The sequence below is a fragment of the Chenopodium album genome, chromosome 22, assembly GCF_948465745.1.
Source record: "Chenopodium album chromosome 22, dcCheAlbu1.1, whole genome shotgun sequence".
NCBI classification, from domain to species: Eukaryota; Viridiplantae; Streptophyta; class Magnoliopsida; order Caryophyllales; family Amaranthaceae; genus Chenopodium; species Chenopodium album.
The window spans coordinates 12,880,246-12,905,082 of NC_137855.1; the positions used below are offsets into that span (position 1 = coordinate 12,880,246).

General features: G+C 34.5%; 2 protein-coding genes across 2 annotated transcripts; one reads left to right on the forward strand and one right to left on the reverse strand.

Moving 5' to 3' along the window:
• Positions 1-684: 684 nt before the first annotated feature.
• On the forward strand, positions 685-1,872 carry LOC145603977 (uncharacterized). Its single transcript, XM_081659941.1, has one exon. It carries the CDS (start codon positions 685-687, stop codon positions 1,870-1,872), a length of 1,188 nt encoding a protein of 395 aa, XP_081516067.1.
• Positions 1,873-14,451: 12,579 nt separating this feature from the next.
• Positions 14,452-17,469, reverse strand: LOC145603978 (uncharacterized). The gene is made up of 6 exons (XM_081659942.1): positions 17,166-17,469; positions 16,700-16,965; positions 16,264-16,456; positions 15,661-15,896; positions 15,016-15,480; positions 14,452-14,664 (listed from the first exon to the last, which is right to left on the reverse strand). Exons 1-6 carry the CDS (start codon positions 17,467-17,469, stop codon positions 14,452-14,454), a joined length of 1,677 nt encoding a protein of 558 aa, XP_081516068.1.
• Between the last annotated feature and the right edge of the window lie 7,368 nt (positions 17,470-24,837).

The window sequence follows — 24,837 nt, forward strand, 5'->3', positions numbered from 1 at the left end:
ATGTGCATTAGTCATAATTTTGACAATCAGCAAGCTTAACATGTTGAATTTTGCAGCATGAGCATTCTGCCAATCTGTGGATTACTAATCTGGTCATATTATTACTTTTCAGATGTTGAATTGTTGATGTGCTACTGAAAATTTAGTATAATTTCTGTCACATGCATGATTTTTAAAATTTCTTGTCTGAATTCCTGATCTCATTACTTCAGAATTGCTAAAGCTATTATTCTTGCTTAGTTAAAAAAAAAATGACCAGATATTTCTGATAATTAGCAAGCCTTATATGTTGAATTTTGACAAATGCATTAGTGATTGTATGCTAAATCCTAATTTCAGAAAGACCACTTTGCTAAAGTTTTGTTGAAATGCTAAACTGATTTATATCTACTTGAGTAAAATTTGAGCGAAATTAGTTGGAGAATCTGCACATGACAGCCGGTAATTTCATAAGATTGCATAATATCGTGGTCAGGTTCATATCATTTCTTAGCTCGCCTGATGCTGCTAAAATTCAGCATACTTAATGTCGTAATTATTTGTAATCAAATATGTCTTGTTTGATTTGAATAACTGATATCAGCTTTTTATTTTGCCTATATTTTAGTTCTGACCAGAAACCTACGTTTATGCACTAATAACACAAACTCATCTCTCATTAATTTCTGTTTTCTATATAGGTGCATGTACGCATACGATAAAGAAGCAAGACTTCAGCGCATAAGAGCGTACATAGACTTGATAAACGGAGCAAACCCAGAGGAGCTTCTGCATATTTTCAGTGCTGAACCAGCACTTGAAATAGAAGATCCATTGCCGATCAAATATAGCAACATGGCAGAACAGACATTGAAAGAACTGGGAGCCCCTAAAACAGGAGAAGATCCTCTCTGCATTGTCTTTCCGGAGCTAGAGAATCCCCTCAAACTGAACTCAGGTTTCCTTAATCTTCTCCCTAAATTCTATGGGAACGCAGGTGAGAATCCTTATAGACATTTAAAAGAGTTTAAAGTTGTATGTTCTTCTATGAATCCCGAAGGAATAGAACAGGAACATATTAGATTGCATGCTTTTCCTTTTTCTTTGCAAGATCCTGCTAAAGAGTGGTTATATGAGCAAATTCCATCTAGTTCCATTAATTCTTGGGCGGAGTTGGAAAAAGTTTTTCTTGAAAGATTCTTTCCTGCAAGTCGTATAGGTTCTATTAGGAAGGAAATTTGTGGAATTAGACAAAATAATAATGAGTCTTTATATGAGTATTGGCAACGTTTTAATAGGCTTTGTTCATCTTGTCCACAACATCAAATTAGTGATCAATTGCTAATTCAATACTTTTATGAGGGGTTGTCACCCAATGATAGGGGTATGATAGATGCATCTAGTGGAGGTGCATTAGTGGATAAAACACCAAGTCAAGCTAGGAAATTAATCTCTAATATGGCTCAAAACACACAGCAGTTTAGTACAAGAAATGATGTTAAAAGAGTAAATGAAATTGATATAAGTGGTATTCAGAATCAATTGCAAGAAAATTCTCAACAAATTGCTACTTTGACTACTCTTGTTTCTAAAATTGCTAGTAATGAGTCTAAATCTAGAGTTTGTGGTGTTTGTTCTGATTTTTCTCATGCTACTGATGAATGTCCTACTATACAGAGTGAAGATGTTAATGCCTTAGGGGGTTTTACTAGTCAACAAAATAGGAAGTATGATCCTTTCTCACATACTTATAATGAAGGTTGGAAAGACCACCCTAATCTAAGGTATGGAAATAGACCACAATTTCAACAGTTTAATCAATTTAAGCAACTTGGTCAACAAAACCCATCACCTAAACCTGCTAGCCCTTCATTAGAAGATTTGGTGAAATAATTAGCAAACCAAATAGGACAGGTTCATGATCAAGGTGTTGAATATCAAAAGAAAACTGACATTCACTTACATCACATAGACACTCAGATAGGTCAAATAAGCAATACTCTTAGTAATTTGGAATCTCAACTCTCGAATAGACTTCCTTCTCAAACACTTGCCAATCCAAATGAACATGCTAAAGCTGTAACACTTAGGAGTGGTAAAGAGTTAGCAGAACCTAGAATGAAAAATAGAGCAGTAGAGAAAGAAGTAGAAGTCAGACCTAAAGATGTAGTTAGTGAGAGTAAGGAAAAACATGATAAAGAGAGCGAGAAAGAACCTGCAGGGAAGAGTAATTCTGATGTGAATTTTGATGTTTCTCGTTTTAAAGATGTTCCCCCTTTCCCCTCCCGTTTTGCTAAGTCTAGGAAAGAAGCTATGGACAATGAAATTCTAGAGACTTTTAGGAAAATTGAAGTTAATATTCCTCTTCTTGATGCTATTAAGCAGGTACCACGCTATGCAAAGTTTCTTAAGGAACTTTGTACTAATAAGAGACAATTTCGCCCTTCTGAGAAGGTAAGTATGGGGGAAAATATTTCAGCAGTAATTCAAAAGAAACTTCCCCCTAAATGTAAGGATCCTGGCATGTTTTCTATTCCATGTAAAATTGGTAACTCTATTTTTGAAAGATGCATGCTAGATTTAGGTGCTTCAATCAATGTCATGCCTAAGTCTGTATATGATACTTTGAATGTTGGTCCTTTGTCTAAGACTAATGTGATTATCCAACTAGCTGATAGATCTAATGCATTTCCCATGGGAGTTTTAGAAGATGTGCTTGTTCAAGTGAATGAATTAGTTTTTCCTGCTGATTTTTATGTGCTTGATATGGGTGATAAATCTGATAGCGTTCCTTTGTTGTTGGGACGTCCTTTTCTAAAGACTTCCAAGACTAAAATTGATGTTCATGAAGGTAATTTGACAATGGAATTTGATGGAGAACTGATAAAATTCAACATATTTGATGCTATGAAATATCCTAATGATGTCAATAATGTTAGTTCTATAGATTCTTTTGATGCATGTGATTGGATGGCTCAGGATGTCTTTGATGAGTGGTGTGAAAATTTGTTTGAAAATGGTGTTTTTGGTGATATTGAAAAAACAGAATTGGTTGATTCTTTTGTAGCATCGTCTGATGTGATTGAATCTGATGTTTCTAATGGATGCACAAAATCTTTACCCTCTGTTGTGCCTAAATTGATTCCTTCTATTGTTAAGCCACCTGAATTAGAATTGAAACCCCTTCCCTCTAATCTGAAGTATGTTTATTTGGGTGATAATGAGACTCTACCTGTGATTATTTCAAGTTCTTTAAACCAATCTCAAGAGATTAGGTTATTGAATTTGCTTAAAAATCATAAGGAAGCCTTAGGATGGACTTTAGCTGACATAAAAGGCATTAGCCCCGCTATGTGCATGCATAAAATTTTTCTTGAAAAAGATGCTAAACCAACTAGAGAGGCTCAACGTAGATTGAATCCTTCAATGATGGAAGTAGTTAAAAATGAAATTCTAAAGTGGTTAGATGCAGGAGTGATTTACCCTATTTCTGATTCCCAATGGGTAAGTCCAATTCATGTGGTACCTAAAAAGAGTGGAATAACTGTTGTAGAAAATAATGAAGGAGAGCTTGTCCCTACTAGAGTTTCTAATGGATGGAGAGTTTGTATTGACTATAGGAAACTTAATCAAGCTACTAGAAAAGATCATTTTCCCCTTCCATTTATTGATCAGATGTTAGAAAAACTTGCTGGACAATCTTATTTCTGTTTTCTAGATGGTTATTCAGGTTACACACAAGTACCCATTGCCCCTGAAGATCAAGATAAAACCACTTTTACTTGTCCTTTTGGTACATTTGCTTTTAGAAGAATGCCTTTTGGTTTATGCAATGCTCCTGGAACTTTTCAAAGATGCATGATGAGTATATTTTCTGATTTGATTCAACAAGATATGGAAGTGTTTATGGATGATTTTACTGTGTTTGGTGATTCGTTTGATAGATGTCTTCATGCTTTATCTCAAGTTTTGAAAAGATGTGTTGAAACTAACCTTGTTTTGAATTTTGAAAAATGTCATTTTATGGTTGAACAAGGTGTAGTTCTTGGTCATGTTGTTAGTGCCAAGGGTCTAGAGGTTGATAAAGCTAAAATTGATGTCATTAGTTCTTTGCCTTATCCTACATGTGTTCGTGATGTTAGATCATTTTTAGGACATGCTGGCTTTTATAGACGCTTTATCAAAAATTTCTCTAAGATTGCTTCACCTTTATGTGCATTGCTTGCTAAAGATGTTGTTTTTGACTTTAATGATGAATGCAAGAAAGCTTTTGATGATTTAAAAGACAAATTGACAAGTGCTCCTGTGATTAGACCCCCTGATTGGTCTTTGCCTTTTGAAATTATGTGTGATGCTAGTAATAAGGCTGTAGGAGCAGTTTTAGGGCAAAAGAAGGATAAAGAGTCCTATGTGATCCATTATGCTTCTAAATCACTAGATTATGCTCAATGCAATTACACTGTCACTGAAAAAGAGATGTATGCTGTTGTTTTTGCTTTAGAGAAGTTTAGGTCTTACTTACTTGGCACTCGCGTGATTGTTTATTCTGATCATGCAGCTCTTAAATATTTGTTAAAGAAAAGTCATTCAACACCTAAGTTGCTTAGGTGGATGCTTCTATTACAGGAATTTAACGTGGAAATTAGAGATAGAAAAGGTGTTGAAAACCCAGTTGCCGACCATCTAAGTAGAATTGTTCCCAGAGAGGATTGGCCTTTAATAACTGAATTTTTTCCTGATGAGCAGCTTGCATCTTTATATAGTGTTGACACTCCTTGGTATGCTGATATTGTTAACTATCTAGTGACTGGAACATTTCCCCCTACACTCACTAAAGCTCAAAAGAATAAGATTATATCTGATTCTAAATATTATATGTGGGATGATCCATATTTATGGAAATCATGTTCTGACCAAATGATTAGAAGATGTGTAGACAAACCTGAATATGCCTCTATTCTTACTTTTTGTCATAATTTTGAAAGTGGAGGACATTTTGGTCCTCAGAGGACTGCTCATAAGGTACTTGAATGTGGATTATATTGGCCTACTATTTACAAAGATGCATATTTGTTTTGTAAATCTTGTGAACGTTGCCAAAAGACTGGAAATCTGTCTAAAAGAAATGAAATGCCTCAATCTGGTATCCTTATTTGTGAAATATTTGATGTGTGGGGTATAGATTTTATGGGCCCCTTTCCTTCTTCTTTTGGTAAAGTTTACATTATTCTTGCTGTCGATTATGTATCTAAATGGGTAGAGGCAAAGGCTGTGATAACTGATGATGCTAAAACTGTTGTTAAGTTTGTTAAGAGTCATATTTTTAATAGATTTGGCATGCCTAAGGCCATCATAAGTGATAGAGGGACTCATTTTTGCAACAAAACCTTTGGTGCTCTTTTGGAAAAATATCATGTAACCCATAGACTTGCTACTGCATACCATCCTCAAACCAATGGGCAGGCTGAGGTTTCTAACAGGGAAATTAAATCAATTCTTGAGAAAATGGTTAATCCTAATAGGAAAGATTGGAGTCTTCGATTAGGTGATGCATTGTGGGCATATAGAACTGCATATAAAACTCCTTTAGTTATGTCTCCATTTAGACTTGTTTTTGGTAAAGCATGTCATTTGCCTGTGGAAATTGAGCATAAGTCCTTTTGGGCAGTAAAGCAATGTAATTTAGACTATGACCTTGCTGGAAAAGAGAGGAAATTACAGTTGCTTGAGCTGGAAGAATTGAGGTTAGAGGCATATGAAAATGCCAAAATCTATAAAGACAAAACCAAAGCCTTCCATGATAAGAACATAGCTAGGAAATCCTTTCAGGTTGGGCAAAAAGTGCTTCTTTTTAATGCTCGGTTGAAATTATTTCCAGGAAAATTGCAAACTAGATGGCTTGGTCCTTTTATTGTTACTAATGTTTTTCCTCATGGTGCAGTAGAAATCAAAGATTTTGATACCAACAAAACTTTCAAGGTTAATGGTCACAGGTTAAAACCATTCTATGACCAAGCTTATGTGACCATGATTGAAGACTTATTCTTTGAACAAGCATGAAGGGAAGAATGTCGAGCCAACAACATAAACTAAAGGCGCTTCTTGGGAGGCAACCCAAGATTATTTTTCTGCACTTTCTTTCTTTCTTTAATAGTTCATGTTTTTGTGTGTTCTTTTTGTTCTGAAATTAGCACCAGCCTTACCCCATGTTGTTCTGGCAGATTAAACAAACAAATACAAAGGGCTAGACAGGACATTTCACTCCTTGATAAGACAAATGAACTGCTTGATGCTTCACCGTACTTCAAAGTTTAAAGTTTGCAAGTCTTCCAGAACATAACACAAACTTGGAGCTGATCCATAGCATTGACACAGCTCACATGACCAGCTAAGTTCTCTTTCCCTTTCTTTCCTTTTGTTTTCATCGAGGACAATGAAAAGTTTAAGTGCGGGGGGGATTGAATATTTGAAATCGATTTGGTTTTTTGTGGAGAGAATGCTGTTTGATTGGATATTTGGCTGTAAATGCATTGTAAAAAATAGCTCTTTTTTTTTTTTTTTTTTTTTTTTGAAGTGGATTGCTCCTAATTTAGAGGAGGTGCTGTCGAATTTTAGACTAATAAGTTTGTTATTGCTAGTTTCATAAATGAAGGAACTTTGGGTTAATCAGCAAAAAAAAAAAAAAAAAAAAAAAAAAAAAAAAAAAAAAAAATGTCTCTTGTTTATTGTATGCTGTGGATTACAGACATGAAAGATAGATTAAACCCCTCTTTGATATGATTAGTAAAAGTTTTTGTTTCTCACTAATTATTTTATCATGTCTCAAAGCCTACCACTAACATCATCCAATATTGAACCAATTTGAGCTTAAGTTTCTTATCATATAAACTCACAAATTAAATGTGCCTCTGTCCACAAAACCATTGAAACACCTTTTTGGGATTAGTAGAGCATATTGTTAAATTGTGATGTAAAGTGGAATGGTGGGTGTCATTATTTGGTGGTTTTCTAATGAAAAGTTTCAGATTTGAAGGCTCTGCGTACCAATGTCTGGGTTAAAAAATAAAAAATAAAAAAAAATAAAAATAAAAAAAAGGTTCAAAACCCAGTTATGTACGTGTGATGTTTTTATCTCATGCTTAAGCAGTTCGAGTAAGTAGATCCGTAGGGGCATCTTAAAACCTAGTGCCTTGGGCCAATTGGACCGGGAGTCACTGGTCGAACACTCGCTACAAGAACTATTTGACAGAGACAAAACATTAAGAGTCCTGAGACTAATATGAAAAAAAAAAAAAAAAAAAAAAAAAAAAGAAAAAGTATGTTGGAGATGTGTGATATAAGTGTACTACGTATTAATGTGCTCTACTAGTCTCCACCTATACTATTACAAGCCCAAACATAGTTCCCACCTTCATTTTACCTTGTTCTTTTAATAAAAGTTCTAATGATCCGAGACATTTAATCAAATATCTAAAATAAAGGTGAGAAACAGAAATGATACGATGTCGGACATTGAGGGTGTTGAAATTTATATAAATGTCAAATATATGGTCCATGCATGCTGGTGAGTGTTTAAATGCTTATGTTAGTTATATTTGCTGATTGATTTAAAGATTCCAAATGAAGAGACTTTGTGGGTATGTTCTCACGTTAGAGGACTTGTTGCATATGCTAAGTGTAACCATGATTCCTATAACAGTGAGTTAGGTCTATTGCTTTTTTAAGTTAGTTTTATTTAGTTTGTTCGAGGGCGATCAAAGACTAAGTGTGGGGGAATTTGATAAGTGCATAATATACCATATTTTTAGTCTCTAATATTAGTCTATTAGTCATTTTATTCTAGTTAATGTATGAAATTATCTATTTTTATTATTTTAGATATTATTTTAATTAGTATTTTATTTTATTGCTATTTTCATAATAAAAGGGTACTTAAAATTATGATGTGTGGTTTTGGTAGGAGAATAAGAAAGAGTAAGTGGGCTAGGAAAATTCAAGAAGCCCACTTGGAGCAAAAGGCACGTGCAACCAAATGAAAAGAAAGCAAGAAGAAAAGAAAAAAAAAAATAAAAGATAAGAAGAAGAGGAAAAGGGGCGTGAATATCAACCAGAATAAGACCCCAAACTACCATCATCTTCCTCAATCAAAGAAGATCAATACTACCTCCGAAATTCAAGCAAAGATGAATCTCTATCTTTGTTCTCAATTCTATCTCTTTGATCCCGGATAACCTAGGTTGTTTCTGCTTATAAAACCCCCCAAATATTCCCTCCAAAAAACACACAACTTAGCCAACAATTATACAAAGAGCGAAATTGTTCGAGTGAGTCGTAAGTGGGCAATTGGTGAAGAAAAGATAGCCATTGGAGGGGAGCTTAGTCTCGCATCCAAGGTAGTACGAGAACGAAGGTGAATCGCGGGGGTCGAAGCCGGGTTTATTCGGGTGTTCTTGGGAGTATATTTCATAAGTCTTCTTCTTAACTTAATTGTTCCATATTACTGATTTATTTGATGTTCTTTCCTAATTTGATGAGATACTTTTATTGGTTTATTGGTATTATAATTGAATCTTGATAGTACTACGTTTTTTTATTTAATGGGTATTTGAAATTTGCTTGTTCTTGATTAATAAATTTGCAATTCGATATTGATTGTTATCTTTCATGTTGTTAGTTGTAAATTATTGCTATCTATATGATTCGACTTAGTTTGAATCGTATAGGAGAGTAGTCCCTAATTTTAAATCGAGTCTGCGATTACGGTTTGGTTTAAATTAGAAAGCAATTTCAATCTAACTAATCCGACATTTAAGTGATTAGATTAGTTAGGGCTAATGAGGTCTCCTAGATATTAATGCTGCCAAGACTAATTCATGCAAGTTGCAACATATTTGTGTTAATTAGATTGGTTTAGAGTCGATTTTGGCTTAGTTCGCAATTGGTTTCAAATAAGGGAGATAGGGAGTCTTTGTTACTAAAGTCTCTACAGTTAGTCCAGTAATTAAGTTGATTAATCGTGCGAGGCCGGTTAGTTATAATTTCCAATAAGTTAATTCAAGTAAAGTTATGAATGGAGTTGGTTAAGTAAGTCGTCAATTGTATATAGTAGTTTAGATTCTATTTTTCATAGTAGTATTAGTTGACTATTATCATTTAAACTCCCCCAAATTTCATGTTCATAGTGTGAATAGTACTCTTTTATGTATATAGTTTACGTTTCGAGTTTAATTTTGAGTTTATAGAGTTAACCAATCTCCTCGTGGGTTCGACCCTTACTTACCCTTTTTACTAGTTGTTAATATTTTTGAGGTTTAAGTTAAGGTAAATTATTAATTAATTTTATACGGGAAACGACACGTATCAGCCACGTGTAAAGCAGGGATTGGTCCACTTTGGACTAACCCAGGGTTTACACGTGTCACCCTTTAATTGGGCCACATGGCGGGGTAAAAATAACCCTAAACGCCATTCATAAAATAATTAGGATTAATTAGAAGCTTCTATAAGTTTCTAAAAGATCTTAATTATTCTTTTTTGAAAAGATAAGATCAAAGAGTTTGAAATTGAACAAAACTTCTCTATTTAAGAGTTCTTGTTTTATGAGAAATGAAATATGTTCAGATATTATTTTCGTGTCTCATAATTTTTATCCAAATCTTAAATGGTTAGATAGCTCTTGATATTATCTTTCCAATGATATATAATAATATTAATTCCGAGCTATAACGAAAAAGATATGAAATAAATACGAAACTTTATCCAAAATTGACACCCTCCCACTATATTGGCCATATCCTTTATTATATAACAGATTTTAATTTGATTCTAATTGAGTTGGAATGTAGAATTCAAGAGCTTTCTAACGAAGTATTATATGCTTTATTTGGACTTACGGATCAAAATTTATGATAAAAACAAAATCTTCAAAAACTTTTTTTATCGCGACGCGATAATCCTATTGCGCCGCGATACTATTGCGCCGTGACAGGGTAAAGTCGTATCTCCTAATCAAAAGTAATTACCTAAGTCCTCTAACTAATGCAGATAGGGAAGTAGGGTCGAATCCACAGGGAAACTAGTCTTTCTATTCCTAATTAATTATTATAATCTAAATTATCAGGGTAACCAATGTTGTTGTAATTAAAGACTATACTACGAAGAATATGAGTAGGGAAAATAAAGTAGGGAGGAATCAAATATTAAAAGGCCTAGGGTATAGGTTCACCAATAAACAATACTCCAGGGTAAAACATAATAATCAATCATCAATGCATTAATTAACCAGATTATAAAGGGCTTTCGCTACGTATTATAATCGCAGAGTTAATCTACCGGTATTAAATCTCATCTTTCGAATCTCGACTTAACCATTTATAAATTAGTCTACCTATTGAAACTAAGCCTAAACATCAATTCTCATCTCTCGAATCTCGAATCAATATTGCTTAACTCATACAATTAAACCAGTTCTAATCTAGTTGCAGAGCATTAAACCAATCAATAGGAAATTAATCTAAAACATTAACAATCAACAATAATAAATTACCCTTTCATATTAATCATGGATCCCCATAACCCTAGAATAAAACTACTCGTGCATAATTAAAACTAAACTAAACAAAGCGATTAAATTAAGCATGATTAAAACAATAATTAAATTAACAAAGCAATAAAAATAAAAACAATAAAAGAAACTTAATAAAAACAATAAAATTAAAACTAAAACAAAGTAATAATAATAAACTGCAATCCAAACAAAAATAATAACACTATGAAATCAAGAATGGAATATGGAGTAAACTTTACTACTAATAATCAAAAGCATAGAAATCTTAACTAGAAAGGACGAAAAAGACGAAGCGAGGTAAAACAAACTTAAGAAAATCCTAACTAGCAAGTTACGGAAATACTTCCTCCGTTTCTTTTTAGTTGACACGTTTCTTTAGTCACGTTTGCCAATGCACTTATTCAATCATTAATATCTTTAATTATTGATAAGCAAAAATTATGAAAAGTTGATATTTTGAAAGTATATAACGTGACGAATCTAACAAGATCCCACATGACTATATTTTTCATTATGTATAAAGCACAAAACACGGTCAAAGGGAGGTGTGTGAATAGTGCTAAAGTCAAAACGTGTCAACTAAATAAAAACGGAGGTAGTATAAAAGTAAGAATAAAAGAAAAAATTAAAAGAAAACTAACTACCTAACCTGCGGTACTACTACTCCTTAAATAAACACAAATCACAGACACAACTATCATCAAGTGGGCCTAAACAACTAGCCCACTATGATAAGTGAAAAGCTTGCAGTAACACTCTCGCCCGACCGGGCCATTTACCGCCTGATCGAGCCCGCTATACATCACGCCCAGCAGTATTTGTGGGCTGCTTGGTTCTTCGTTTGGGCCAGCAAACTTGGGCCGACATTTTAAGTGTTATTTTATAATTCGTGGACTCATTACTTGGTCCGTAGATTCCTTCTTCTTAATAAATCTTAGTCTTGTAGTAATATGAAGTATTATAACTCCAAAGGAACCGAGCCCTTAATCACCAAACCAAATAAAATAAGTTCGACCTTGGGCTTCAAATATACGATCATGAAATACTATCAAACTCCAATGTCTTTTTAGTGGCTCAATAAGTTCGGGAATTGACATTAATCTGCAAATTCCTACAAAATAATACCAACTCTACAAAAACACTAGAAAACGTATATTAGTAATAAAAATAGTTCCGTAGAGCTCAAATAAGCACAAATATGACCATGGGACGGGGAATAAATATATATATAAAATAGACTTATCGCGCTGCGATGGTTCTTATCTTGTCGCGTCAAAAGGAATTTGATTTTAATTCGAATTCTAACTCTTTTCTAATCGTTTTCGGTCATTTTTTATCTATAAGGTCGTATTTTTCCATTTCAATCAACAATTATCAACAATCATTTAATTCTATTCTCTTCTTTCTCTAAGCTAGAAGTTTATTCTTTCTCCCTCTTTCTAAGCCTACCCATTTTTCAAATACAATATTCCGCATCCACGAGTCTTAGATACACATAGTCAAGTTCGAAGTTGCCTTCGCCCTCGACGTGAAAGGTTGATAATTTCTTAGGGTTTGGTCCCAAATCCCTATTTCAATTATTTGAATTAATAGTTTGATTTTATATTTTCATTGAAGTTATTAACGTGTGTATTGTTTTGATAGTTAGAGATACGAAGCAACAAAGTAAGTAGTTTTATAGCTATATATCATTAGAAAGCATGCTTAGATTATATTAATTCCTAGTATCATGTTAGGATGTTTTTATGATTCCTAGTATCATGTTTAGGATATTAACTAATATTTCTAATATCAGGTATGTTTCTGGTATCATGTTTAGGTTACTTCCTATTTCTTCTATCATGTTAGTATCATGTTAGAGATAAAACTTTAATCTTTAATGTTTAGTGACATGCTAGGATTTGTTATTAATCATGTTAGTATCATGCCTAGGATCTTAGCTTGCTAATATGATTATGATTTTATGAGAATATTATTTTGATGATGATGATTTGTTGTACCAATATATTATTATGTTGCTTGATAATATTATTATTGCTTGATCACGCTCTCTCTTGCAGGTTTAAAGGAAATTTGTACTTGAAATCACGCTTAATAAGATAATTAATAATTTTATTTAGGCTTATATGATTTTAATTCAAGTGATCGCCAATAATAGATTTGCTTGTGCATTAATATTCAATCAACATAGATTAAACAGGTTTAGGATTAACATATTGATTGTATGTTAGTCAGAAAGCGCACATGAATATGAGAAGAACAAAGTAGAGGCCTATTTAGGGCAGGTTCAATCTCTTTTAGGTTGGATTTGTACCTTCATCCCCAAATATCCAGTCATGATTCCAGACCACTTGTAATACCCCGTATTTTTTAACCCGTTTTATGAACTATTAATTATGTTTTGACTTAAATACGTCTTACTTTATTAATATTACATATTATTATGTTTTAAAGTGACTCAAAAATATTTTATTTGGTTTTATTTACGAAAATCATTTGGTTAAAATTATGTTTTATAAAAGATTTTGATATACAAGCCGGGAATTGAGTAGCCGAAAATAAGATTTTTCTACTTTGACTATTTCTTTGCTCCAAGTCAAAGGACCTAAGTCCATTTCTTACTCCTAAAGTATGACCAAAGTCACAAACTTCCTTTACAAGCTTGAGTACTTGACCTCCAAGTTGTTGACATCATACATGATGACAATAGCATGACCTTATAAAATTCCTCTACAAGCTTGAATACTTGACCTCCCAAGTTCTCAAACTCTATAAATAGAACCAAAGTTCAGCCATTTTAATCCAAAAGTCTCTTGTTCTTAAAGCTCCATCCTTCTTTCTTCCTCCCATTTTCGTACTACTTCATCCCGTATATGTTCCAGGTCATTTTTCAATCACTTCTGATAATTTTAAACCTTTTGCTATTTGACACAAAGTTGTTCCTCTCAAAAAATCCTTAAGGTGAGGCTCAAGAATCACCCAATTGGGAGTTATATACTATGCGATATGGCTTCTGCAAGATCTGACTTCTTCTTTTCAACATGAACTTTCTCGTGAGCTTTGCTACTTTATATTGTTTTGCGGTTAGTCTTTCAAAACTAATACTATTTTCAATTTATGATTTTTATAAGGTTTCATATTTGATGCTTATTTTAAATACTCCATATAATGTTTATTTATGAGATAGTTCGTGGTTGTAAATCTAGGTGGAATCGTTGTAAAGATCAAGGTATGTACTCGGCTAGATCTTTAAATATGTGATTTTATACAAATGTATTTAGTGTTTTGAATGATGAACTATGTTTGAATGTTGAACAAGGATTTATGGATGTTTGTGAAATAAATATTGTGAAATGTTTTATTGTTTGGTCTTTGGAAATAATTTCAATATTCTAAAACTTTGTTTATACACATAATTGAATTCAAATTCATCTTTAAGAACAAATGTTGTTGAAATCCCATACTTGGGAATTGGAAGATTGATTTATCAAAGATATATATTGGTTTTTTTTTATGACTCCTACTATGTGGAGATAAAATTGAAGACTATGGTGCTAGGAATTGCCCAGACATGTGAACAAACTCAGTGAATAACAGCAAATTAAGAAGAAGAAGGTAAGGGATAGTTTGTATTGATGATCAGCCAACTAAACCAATACACCTTTCTTTCAAGAGGAAAGGAGCTCTCTAGAATTAAGCAAGCTTAACAATAATTTTCTGCATAATTATTACAACAGAAGTCCCTTCTTTAAATAAGCTTAGCTAGCTAATCTCTTACTTAAAGATTCTTCTCTCTCTATAACAAACTTCTCTAACAGAATCATTACAGCTAATGACTCATCTGCCCTTGCTTTGTTAATTAATTTTACTGCCCATGCCATGCTTCTTTCTTGCGTAAGTGAACACTACAGGAGGTCTAGAACGATCTTTAGCAATACCCCCCCTCCCCCAACAAGCTTCACCTTGTCCTCAAGGTGGAACTCAGGGAACCTGGCATCAATATCATCAAAAGGCTCCCAGGTTGCTTCCAAATCTAAGAGGTGCTGCCACTTGATGAGAACTTCCACAAAGGTAAGATTGCCTTGCTCACTGTTCCGGATCCCAAGGACACTCTCAGGCTACACTTCGAGGACCAAGTCAGATGATAGCCTGGCATACAATGAAGGAGTATGTCCTGGCCCACTGACTTTTTAAGCTGGGAGCAGTGGAATACAGGGTGGATTCTAGATCCCTCTGGCAACAGCAGCTTATAAGCCACCTCCCCAACTCTCTAGATCACTGGATAAGACCCATAGTACTGAGGAGACAACTTCTCATTGGATCTCTTACCCGTAGTGTGTTGAGGATATGGCTAGAGTTTCAAGAACACTAAATCACGTACTGCAAAGTGGCCAGCTCTCCCGCCCCTGTTCTCATAGTGGCGCATAAACTCTTGGGCCCTTACGAGGTGAAACTTCAAGTCATCCGACCCACTTTAAGTCATCCAACACAGCATCATGCTCCAACAATTGATCTTCCACCGTAGCAACTGCAGTGCTACCAGGAGAATCACGAATGAAATGAGGTGGCTCTCGACCATGCAACACCTTGAAGGGAGTACAATTGGTGGCCGTATGGAAGGAAGTGTTATTACAATATTCAGCCCATGATATCCAAGTAGACCAGGACCTTGGTTTCCCATTCACAAAGCAACGAATATATGATTCCACGCCTTTGTTAACTACTTCCGTCTGCCCATCTGACTGAGGGTGGTAAGTCGTTCTCCTAGCTAACTGTGTGCCTTGGAGCTTGAAGAGTTCAATCCAAAATATGCTGAGAAATACCTTATCCCAATCAGATTCAATGGTAGAGGGGATATCATGCAATCGCACCACCTCACGAAGACTTGAGCAACCATTTGTGCAGTGAAGGGATGTTTGAGGAGTATAAAGTGCCTATACTTAAAAAATCTGTCAACTACCACCAAGATGGTGTCCTAACCCGCTAACTTAGGAAGTCCTTCGATGAAATCCATCGAGATGTCCTCCCAAACCTTATTCAAGATGGGGCAGGGGCTGCAAAATTCCCATAGGACTGATTGTCGAGGTCTTATTCTGCTGGCGGACTAAACATGCCTGAACATACCGAGTGACATCTTTGTGCATACCCATCCAATACCACTCCGCTGACAACCGTTGGTATGTCTTAAATTCGCCCGCATGACCCCCAAGAGGAGAGTCATGATACTCTCGGATTAAGGCAGTGGTGAGATCAGAAACCTTGGGAATGACCACCCTCCCTTTATACTTAAGTACCCCGTTGTCCAAGGTAAACCACTTGGGGACCTTTTGCCTTGCTTGATGCTGCTGGTCTGTTTGCAGATAAGAGGGTCAATCTGAATATGTAGCTGAAAGGTAGCCCAAGGCACCCCACAAGATGAGACCATATTTGCGCAAGAGATATTAGAGACCAATTCTCGAGATAAGGCATCAGCTACGATGTTGCTAGAACCGGGTTTGTACTGAATTTCGAAGGTGTAACCCAAGAGCTTCCCCACCCACTTTTGATAGGCTTGACCCACTTCACGTTGCTCAAATAAAAACTTCAGACTTTTCTGATCGGTACGCACTATGAAGTGTCTACCCAACAAATAATGGCGCTATTTCTCAACCGCAAGCACGATCACCATTAACTCTTTTTCATAAAAAGGCTTAGTCCATGCGCTACTCCCCAACAACTTGCTAAAGTAAGCAACAGGGTGCCCATTTTGAAGTAGCACCGCACCAACCCCCTGACCATAAGCATTAGTTTCCAAAATAAAAGGTTGAGAATATCCGGCATGGCAAGAATAGGAGCCTTAGTCATGGCTCCCTTGAGAGTCTCAAAAGCTTGGGTGGCAGCCTCATCCCACCCATAATTATCCTTCTTCAACTGCTTTTCAAAGGATAGGAAATTTGAGCATTATTCTTGATGAATTTTCTGTAGTATCTGGTTAATCCCAAGAACCCAGAAAGTTCGCGGTTGTGGCCATTCTATCATATTCTAAACTTTTCTTTGGTCAACTTCCACCCCTTGACCTGAGATAATGTGACCTAAATACGCCACACGTTCTTGCCAAAACTCACATTTTTTTTGGTTGGCATACAGTTAGTTTGTTTGCAGCACCCACAACACCTTTGCCAAGTGCTTTACATTCTCTTCACGAGACTTGCTGTAGACCAATACATCATTAAAAAAGACCAACACAAATTTGCGAAGGAACAGCTTGAAAACCGAATTCATCAAAGACTGAAAAGTGGAAAGAGCATTTGTTAGACCGAAGGGCTGGCCCTTGTGTGTGCGAAATGCAGTCTTAAGCACATCATCCTCACGGACCCTAATATGGTGATACCTCGATTTTAAATCCAATTTCAAAAACACACAAGCACCATACAATTCGTCTATAGCTCATCAAGAATAGGGATGAGAAATTTATCAAGGACAATGCACTTATTTAAAGCTATATAATCAACACAGAAACGCCATGAGCCATCACGTTTCTTCACCAACAACACAGGGCTAGCATAAGGACTAGAAGAAGGCTGGATTATACCTGCCGTGAGCATATCCTGGACCAACCGCTCTATCTTGTCTTTCTAACTTTGCGGGTATCTATAAGGACGAACACTAATCGGGTCTGACCCCTCTTTCAAGACAATAGAGTGCTCGATTGAACGGCGTGGTGGCAGTCCCCCTGGCATCTCAAAAACACCACTGAAATCATGGAGAACCTCACTAGGACTGGGGTCTCCCTGAGTCTGTCCCTTCAAGTGGTTTAGCTCCACCAAAAACCTGTGTCTCTCCTTTAGAAGTGACTTAATCATCGCCTTAAGAGACAACCCCGAGCGACCCAAGGATTTGTCACCTCGAAGTGTGACAGAAGAGTCACCAATCTGGAATTTCATCACTTGTGTTTTCTAGTTAGTGGCGATGGTGCCCAATTTCTCGAGCCACTAGATGCCAAGGATTAAATCTGAGCTACCCAAAGGAAGGATAAGGAAATCCTCAAAGATGGACAGTCCTTGCAAGTCCAACAAAACCCATTTACAAAAGCCTTCTCCCTGCACCGCCTCACCTTTACCAAGAGTCACCGCAAAATTTTTAGACTCCGAGGGTTGGATATCCAACTTTTGTGCAACTATGGTGGATATGAAGTTATGGGTGGCGTCTAGATCGATCATCTCCACCATAGTCTTGCCGTTCACAACACCGGTTATTCGTATAATTTAAGGATTGGTTATTCCCATTACCGAGCTCAAAGAAACTCTTAGGGACAAGTTCGCTGCCAGAGGATCAAAATTCTCCTAAATTGGCTACGTTTCAGCCACCTTGAGATCGCCGCGCGTCAAATTCTCCGGCGTCCTCCCAGCATCTTCCTCCACCGCGGTGAGTTGAACACTCAACCCACGCCGCTGACAACGGTGGTTGAGGTTCCATTTCTCGTCACAGCGAAAACACAACCCTTGCTCGCGTTTTTGTTGGAGTTCTGTTTCTATCAACTGCCTTATCTCTCGGGTGTTCTTCTGGTAAAGGTTAGTGTTTCAGGTGGTGTGTGGTTGATGGGTGGAAGAGCTAGTATTGGGTAGGGTTGTGTATTGGCTGGTGTTTAGGTTCGTGGAAGTCTGGGTTTGGGAAATTGGACTAGAGCGAAAGGATGGGTTAGGGGTTCACCAATTGGGCAGGTGTCCAACAGATTTGGGCCTCGGGCCCAAACACAACTTCTCCTCGATCTGCTTGGAGAGATCTATAGCGTGATCCAAAGAAACTGGGCAAGGATTCGGACTCCCACCCTTATACCCTCCTTCAACCCGTTAAGATACTGCCCCTTTGCGATCTACTCTGGAACACCATCGATCGGAGCGAGAAGCACGATGAAGCGTCGCCGGTAATCGGCCACTGCACCAGTCTGATGATCCACGAGCCATTGCTCGTGTAGCGTTCTGGTGGCTTCAAAAACGACGGAGAATCAATTTCTTTATAGCCTCCCACGACAACACGGGTTGACGCCTATGCTCCCACTGATACCAAAGCAAGGCGTCGCCGTCAAGCGCGGCGACTGCCACCTGGAGGATCCAACCATCTGGGTTTGTGCCATCAAACAGAGGTAAGTCAATCTTCCTCAACCGCTAGTTCGTGAACCCTCCTTGATCGACACCATCTCCATACGCCAAATTTGGTGGCGCACCAGCGAAAGGGTTATCCCACTAAAAGGGTGAGCCATTTGCTGCCGATGATCGGGGCCCAGACCGAGGGCGCTCCTGCCCAGCTACGAGGTGAGCAGTGAGGTCAATATGAAATGCCGCTAACGTTCTTGTAATCTCCTCAGCAACACATTTAGGAACACCAGCAATCTCCTGCTCTAGCAAGTCAAGGCGTTTAGCGTGGGTAAGGCGAGCCATTGTCTACACCGGTGAGGATCGTGGTTGTCCAGATACCACTTTGCTAGGAATTTACCAGACCTGTGAACAAACTCAGTGAATAACAACAAATTAAGAAGAAGAAGGTATGTAAGGGATAGTTTGTATTGATGATCAGCCAACTCAACCAATACACCTTTCCTTCGAGAGGAAAGGAGCTCTCCAGAATTAAGCAAGCTTAACAATAATTTTTAGCATAATTATTACAACAGAACCCCCCCTTAAATAAGCTTAGCCAGCTAATCACTTACTTAAAGATTCTTCGCTCTCTATAACAAACTTCTCTAACAGAATTATTACAGCTAATGACTCATCTGCCCCTGCTTTGTTAATTAATTTTACTGCCCTTGCCATGCTTCTATCTTGCGTAAGTGAACACTATAGGAAGTCTGGAAGGATCTCTAGCATATATATGGACTATGTATGACCTAATATTTCCCCTTGATAGCACTATGTAAGGAATTACTAGCTTGGGGAGTGTGCACACTTAGGTGGAAAAATAGTTTACGAAAACATTGATCTTCCATTTCAATTGGAATCTATTGTCGTTGGTTTTGAGATATTGACAATTTTTGGAATGCTTCTAAACATTTCTAAATGTGAAATTATTATTTATGGAAGGTTTGAATATTTATTATCTACAAATGCTAAATCTTACGAAAGCATGTTTAATTAAATAGGTTGGTTTTACGTATCTAGCATTGGTATGTATTTAGCGTTTTTGCTAATGCGTTTTTCTCTTTTGTTTTGGCTTGGCCCTACTTATCATTATGATAAGTAGATTTGTGATGATGACTCGATCTAAATGTGGCATTGGGGATGAAGGGCGATAATCATGTAGTCTAGGTATCATGGTTGACGTTTTGTATGAAGAGTTCTCATATGGTTTTATTTTAAAAAGCTATTATTACTATTATTATTAATACATATAAAAGTTAAGTATGTATTTCTTTCGCTGCGAACCTTTGTTTTGAAAAGCCTTACGTAATCACGTGGCGGTAATATCTCTAAGTTACTCTCTAAATCATGTTTTTTCATAATAATTATTGGAGAGTAATTTGGGGGTGTTACACCACTATGGAGTTAGCGATCTCTAAGATCGTGAAGGGGCGTAACCTTCACCCTGTGAAAGGTTTACAAGTTCCTAAAACTTGTTGGCGACTCTTTTGCTCTAGCTTCCTTCCCTTTGGATGCCACCATGCTTAAATGCATGATCACAGTGGGGCTCAAGTGTGAGATGCTTGAAATAATTCCCTGCACTTATACTACTACAAAAATGGCCAAAAAGACCTGTCTAAACTAGCCAAAGAGACTACCTTAGAGGCGGTCACTTTGGCTAACAGACTATAGTGTAGAGGTGGTCTTAAGTATTAACAATAGATAATTGTTAATTATAAGATACTACAATTATTAATCGACTAAATCACGATCAATTATTTTACAAAAAAAAGGGTATTATGCTAAAATAAATATTTACAGAGTAAGGAGTAACTCTTGAAATACTTGATTTTTGCTTCAACGTTCAACCACGCAATACTAATGACAAAACTTAAATTGGAGGGATTAAATGACATAATGAAGAGTTAAAATCAAATAGCACGGGGTTAAAATAAATAACATTTGACATACAGAAAGTAGTTATCGGTTACTAATAGATATAGCATTATGTGAAACAAATTATAAGTTTCAAATTACACATATATAATATTTACTATGTTTGTAAGAAGATCTATAACTAATCTTCGTTTTAATATCCTGTTTCTCATCGTGTAATAAGAAGATTATTATCTGTATTCAATAATAAACCATTCATCCATTATTGTTCGCAATACTAACATGATCTTAATCCTTAATATTAGATAGTCGATTACTCCAAGACACAAAAATTATTAAACTTGTAATGTACACACATACTAAAGGCCTCTTGACTTACTGAACTGAACTAATTTTAGCTGAGCTGAATTGAACTAATTGGAGCTGAACTGAACTAACTTGAATATAATAGAGCTGACATGAACATTTTATGATAAAAGGAAATTAGAAACTGAACTGAAATTAAGGTGAAGAGAAAAGACCTTAACTCTAAATCCATGATGCTCCTTTATAATATAATATAACAACTAAATCTTGATCAATTGTTTTATCAAAAAGTAAAATTAGGCTCCTTAATATTATTAATAGATAATAATTGATTATTTTAAGGCATAACAATTAAAATATTACACTTGATCAATTGTTTTACCAAAAAGTGAAATTATGCAAAAATAATCATTTATGAATTAAGTTATGATTATTGAAATAATAAATGTTTGCTTGAAACACCTAATACTAATGATAGCACTTGAGTTGGGCTAAAATAAAATAGTGAAGGGTTAAAATAAAATGGTAGAGGGTTAAAATAAAATAAATTTAGAATACAAATAATAGTTATCGGTTACTAACAAATATATCATTTTGTCAAAAAAATATTTAAATATGCAAAATCGGTAAAAAAAGTTTTAAGACGTACAATTTAAAAATGAAACTTAAAATATTTAAAACTTTGTTTACTTATTGTAAGGAAATTTCGAAACTTAAGATTTAAAAATGCAAAATAAGTAAAAGTTTGAAAACATATCAATATCCAAATTGCGAGATATTCACCATGTTAGCATCTTTATATTTGTATAGTATACACAATCATTATTTACAAACTATTATATTAGTTTTGAATACAATTTAGATTGTTGTTGTTACTGTAATATAGTTTTTAAATACTATTAAAATGACTGTTGCTAATAAATAAATTACAAACTTATAATTGTTACAACCTGTTTTTTAATTAATAAGACTTAACTCTTTTCCCTTTCTTTTAATCACAATTATTTTAATTATCATTTAATTAACTCCAAACGTTTCATGATGAATTGGAAAGCTTGATGTTTATAACTAAAATGAATATTAATTTCTTATTAATTTGTTACTGAGATAATTCAAGGATTTTAATGTGTTACCATTGTGAATAACTCATTGTCCATCTCCTGCTACTAATCAATAATCTAACTTGTCAAAATTTTATACTTCAATGTTAATATCTGGGAAAGTTGAAAAATATTGGAAATAACAATATTCCAATTCACATAATACAATACAACTTGATTTAAATGGGATGAAAATACAGCAAAATTTTTCTTCTAACCAATTTAATAATCTGAAAATTGAATAAAATGAAGCTAATGTATGAATAATTTTAAAAAATAAATACATTCTTTTTTTTTTCTCGTTTTGATTATAAGATTCATACAAATAAAAAATATATCAAAATTGTACAACAAAACATTGTACATTTATATCAATTTCTGAAAAAAAAAGTCTGTAAGAAAAAGATGAAGAACTAATTTTTACATAATATATAGAAGAACATGACGAACATTTGAAAAGACAAAAATATCAGACTACACACAAAAATTTCAGCCAAAAAAAATGAGAGAAGTAATTTTTGCTAATTAAATAGATAAACAATGTTTGATTCATGAAACATTATATAAAAATGTATTATAGAAAAAATTTGAAGAAAAAAAAATTAATTAAAAACATGAAGAACATGAAAAATATTAGAGGGGAGAGAAAAGAGAAAAAACTGGATCGGACCATAAAAAAATTTCATCCAAAAAAATTTCTTCCAAAAAAAAATTTGAGGAGAAGTATTAATTAATTATTCACATACACAAAGTTTGATTCATGAAACATAATATAAAAAATTGAATCATAGAAAAAACTGAAAAAAAAAAATAAAATAATTTTTTTTTGAAAAAATAAAATAAATTCATGAACATGAAAAACATTAGAAGGGAAGAGAGAAAAACAAGACTAAAAAAAATTCAGCTAAAAAAAATAAGAGTAGAGAGAATGGGGTGGTTGGAAATTTGGGTATATTAATTGTGCATTGAAAAGAAAAATAAGTTTTGAAATTAAGTTTGAAATTTGAATGAAATATTTTTAAAATAGTTTTTTTGGGCCCCATAGTAAATACCTATTAGAACTCAGAAGATGCGACATCATTGGTTTATACTTGCGCCACAGAGACCAAGTTTATGTGTAGCCTTTGCCCTTATTTACAAACCTACTTTCTATTTTGGGTGTTTCCAAATTACATTCTTACTTTCTCTTTTTAGTAAGAACATTTTTGCCAAATATCCCCAAATTATCCCTAAATAGTTGTGATTTGGCATTACTTTTATTATTTTTCTGTTTTGCAATTAATGGCACAAAAACCATAATTTTGGCACTCACCCTTTTAAACATTCTGAATTCATGTGCAACACTATACTGAAATATGATTGTTCATTTTATTTTTCACAAAAAAATGTGATTGGTCTTTTTATTTTTTTAAAGAGGATTGGTGACATGTGTTTCATTTAATATCATTCTATCTTTGTTTTATTCTAAGACAACAAGGATTAAGATTTTATTATTGGAAGTGTAGATGTTTGTAGATGTTTTAACAACCAACAAAATGTTCATGGATGTCTCCCTCATTCGTACCAACTTGTCATATAAGTTTTTACTTGCTTTTGACCTCATGATGATAGACTTGATGTGTTCGATTAGTCTATTAGATCTTCGTTTGGATATGTTTTGTTAGTTTGAAATAACAATTCTTTCTCTTTATTTGATTACTTATATTATTGTAGAGATAGGTGAGTTAGTGTTGTTCGATTATTCTATTTGTTTATATTAGGCTTTGAATTGCACAAGGAAAACTGAAACCTTAGCATCAAACCCCTATATACTTATTGAAAAAGGCTAGCTAGGTAATTTCATGCAACCAAATATAAAATTATGTACTTTGTATAATTGGCGTTTTCAACTTAGATAAAGTTTGCAATGTAGAATTTAAAATTGAATTGTGCTAAGTTTAACCTTAATCGCAGGCTCGTTCTATTATGACCAATTTGAACTTCACGGTCTTGTTCAACGAATACTCTTCCAGTTAAAGGCTCGTATTGGTCTATCAGGTGAAATGTCCCCAAAATTGGGCCAGAAGTGCGGAGGTGGTTGATAGCCTCTTGAACAGATGATGGCCCATAATACACATAATCGACCAAACCAATGGGTTGTTAAAAAGACAATAAATAAAATTATAACATAAAATTTGGTTTTCAAAATAAAAAAAAAAATAACATAAAATTTGAATTAAGAAAATTATCCCAATGAAAAAATAAATAAATAAAATAAAATAAAAAATTAACAATTTACATAATGAACAATAAAATTTGAACTTCACGGTCTTGTTCAGCGAATAATCTTCTAGTTGAAGGCTCGTATTGGTCTATCAGGTAAAATGTCCCCAAAATTGGGTCAGAAGTGCGGAGGTGGTTGATAGCCTCTTGAACAGACGAAGACCCATAATACACATAATCGACCAAACCAATGGGTTGTTAAAAAGACAATAAATAAAATTATAACATAAAATTTGAATTAAGAAAATTATCCCAATGAACAAAAAATAAAATAAAATAAAATAAAATAAAAAATTAACAATTTACATAATGAACAATAAAATTTGAACTTCACGGTCTTGTTTAGCGAAAACTCTTCCAGTTGAAGGCTCGTATTGGTCTATCGGGTGAAATGTCCCCAAAATTGGGCCAGAAGACAATAAAAAATTATAACTTAAAATTTAAATTAAGAAAATTATCCCAATGAACAAAAATAAAATAAAATAAAAAATTAACAATTTACATAATGAATTTTTAATTTGTAATAATCCTTTGAAATTTAAATGAATAGAGAAGAATCCCAAAAGAGAGAGGAAAATGGATCAAAATATTGAAAGAGAAATTAAATCAAAGAACATCTTTTTTTTATTTAGGT

Coding starts and splice junctions, on each gene's coding strand:
- LOC145603977 (XM_081659941.1), top strand. CDS start 685: ATGTACGCATACGATAAAGAAGCAAGACTTCAGCGCATAAGAGCGTAC.
- LOC145603978 (XM_081659942.1), bottom strand. CDS start 17,469: ATGAAATTCCAGATTGGTGACTCTTCTGTCACACTTCGAGGTGACAAA. Junction 16,457..16,699: donor ATGTAAAGCACTTGGCAAAG/GTGTTGTGGGTG, acceptor TTTGAAAAGCAG/TTGAAGAAGGATAATTATGG. Junction 15,481..15,660: donor ATGTCACTCGGTATGTTCAG/GCATGTTTAGTC, acceptor TTTTAAGTATAG/GCACTTTATACTCCTCAAAC.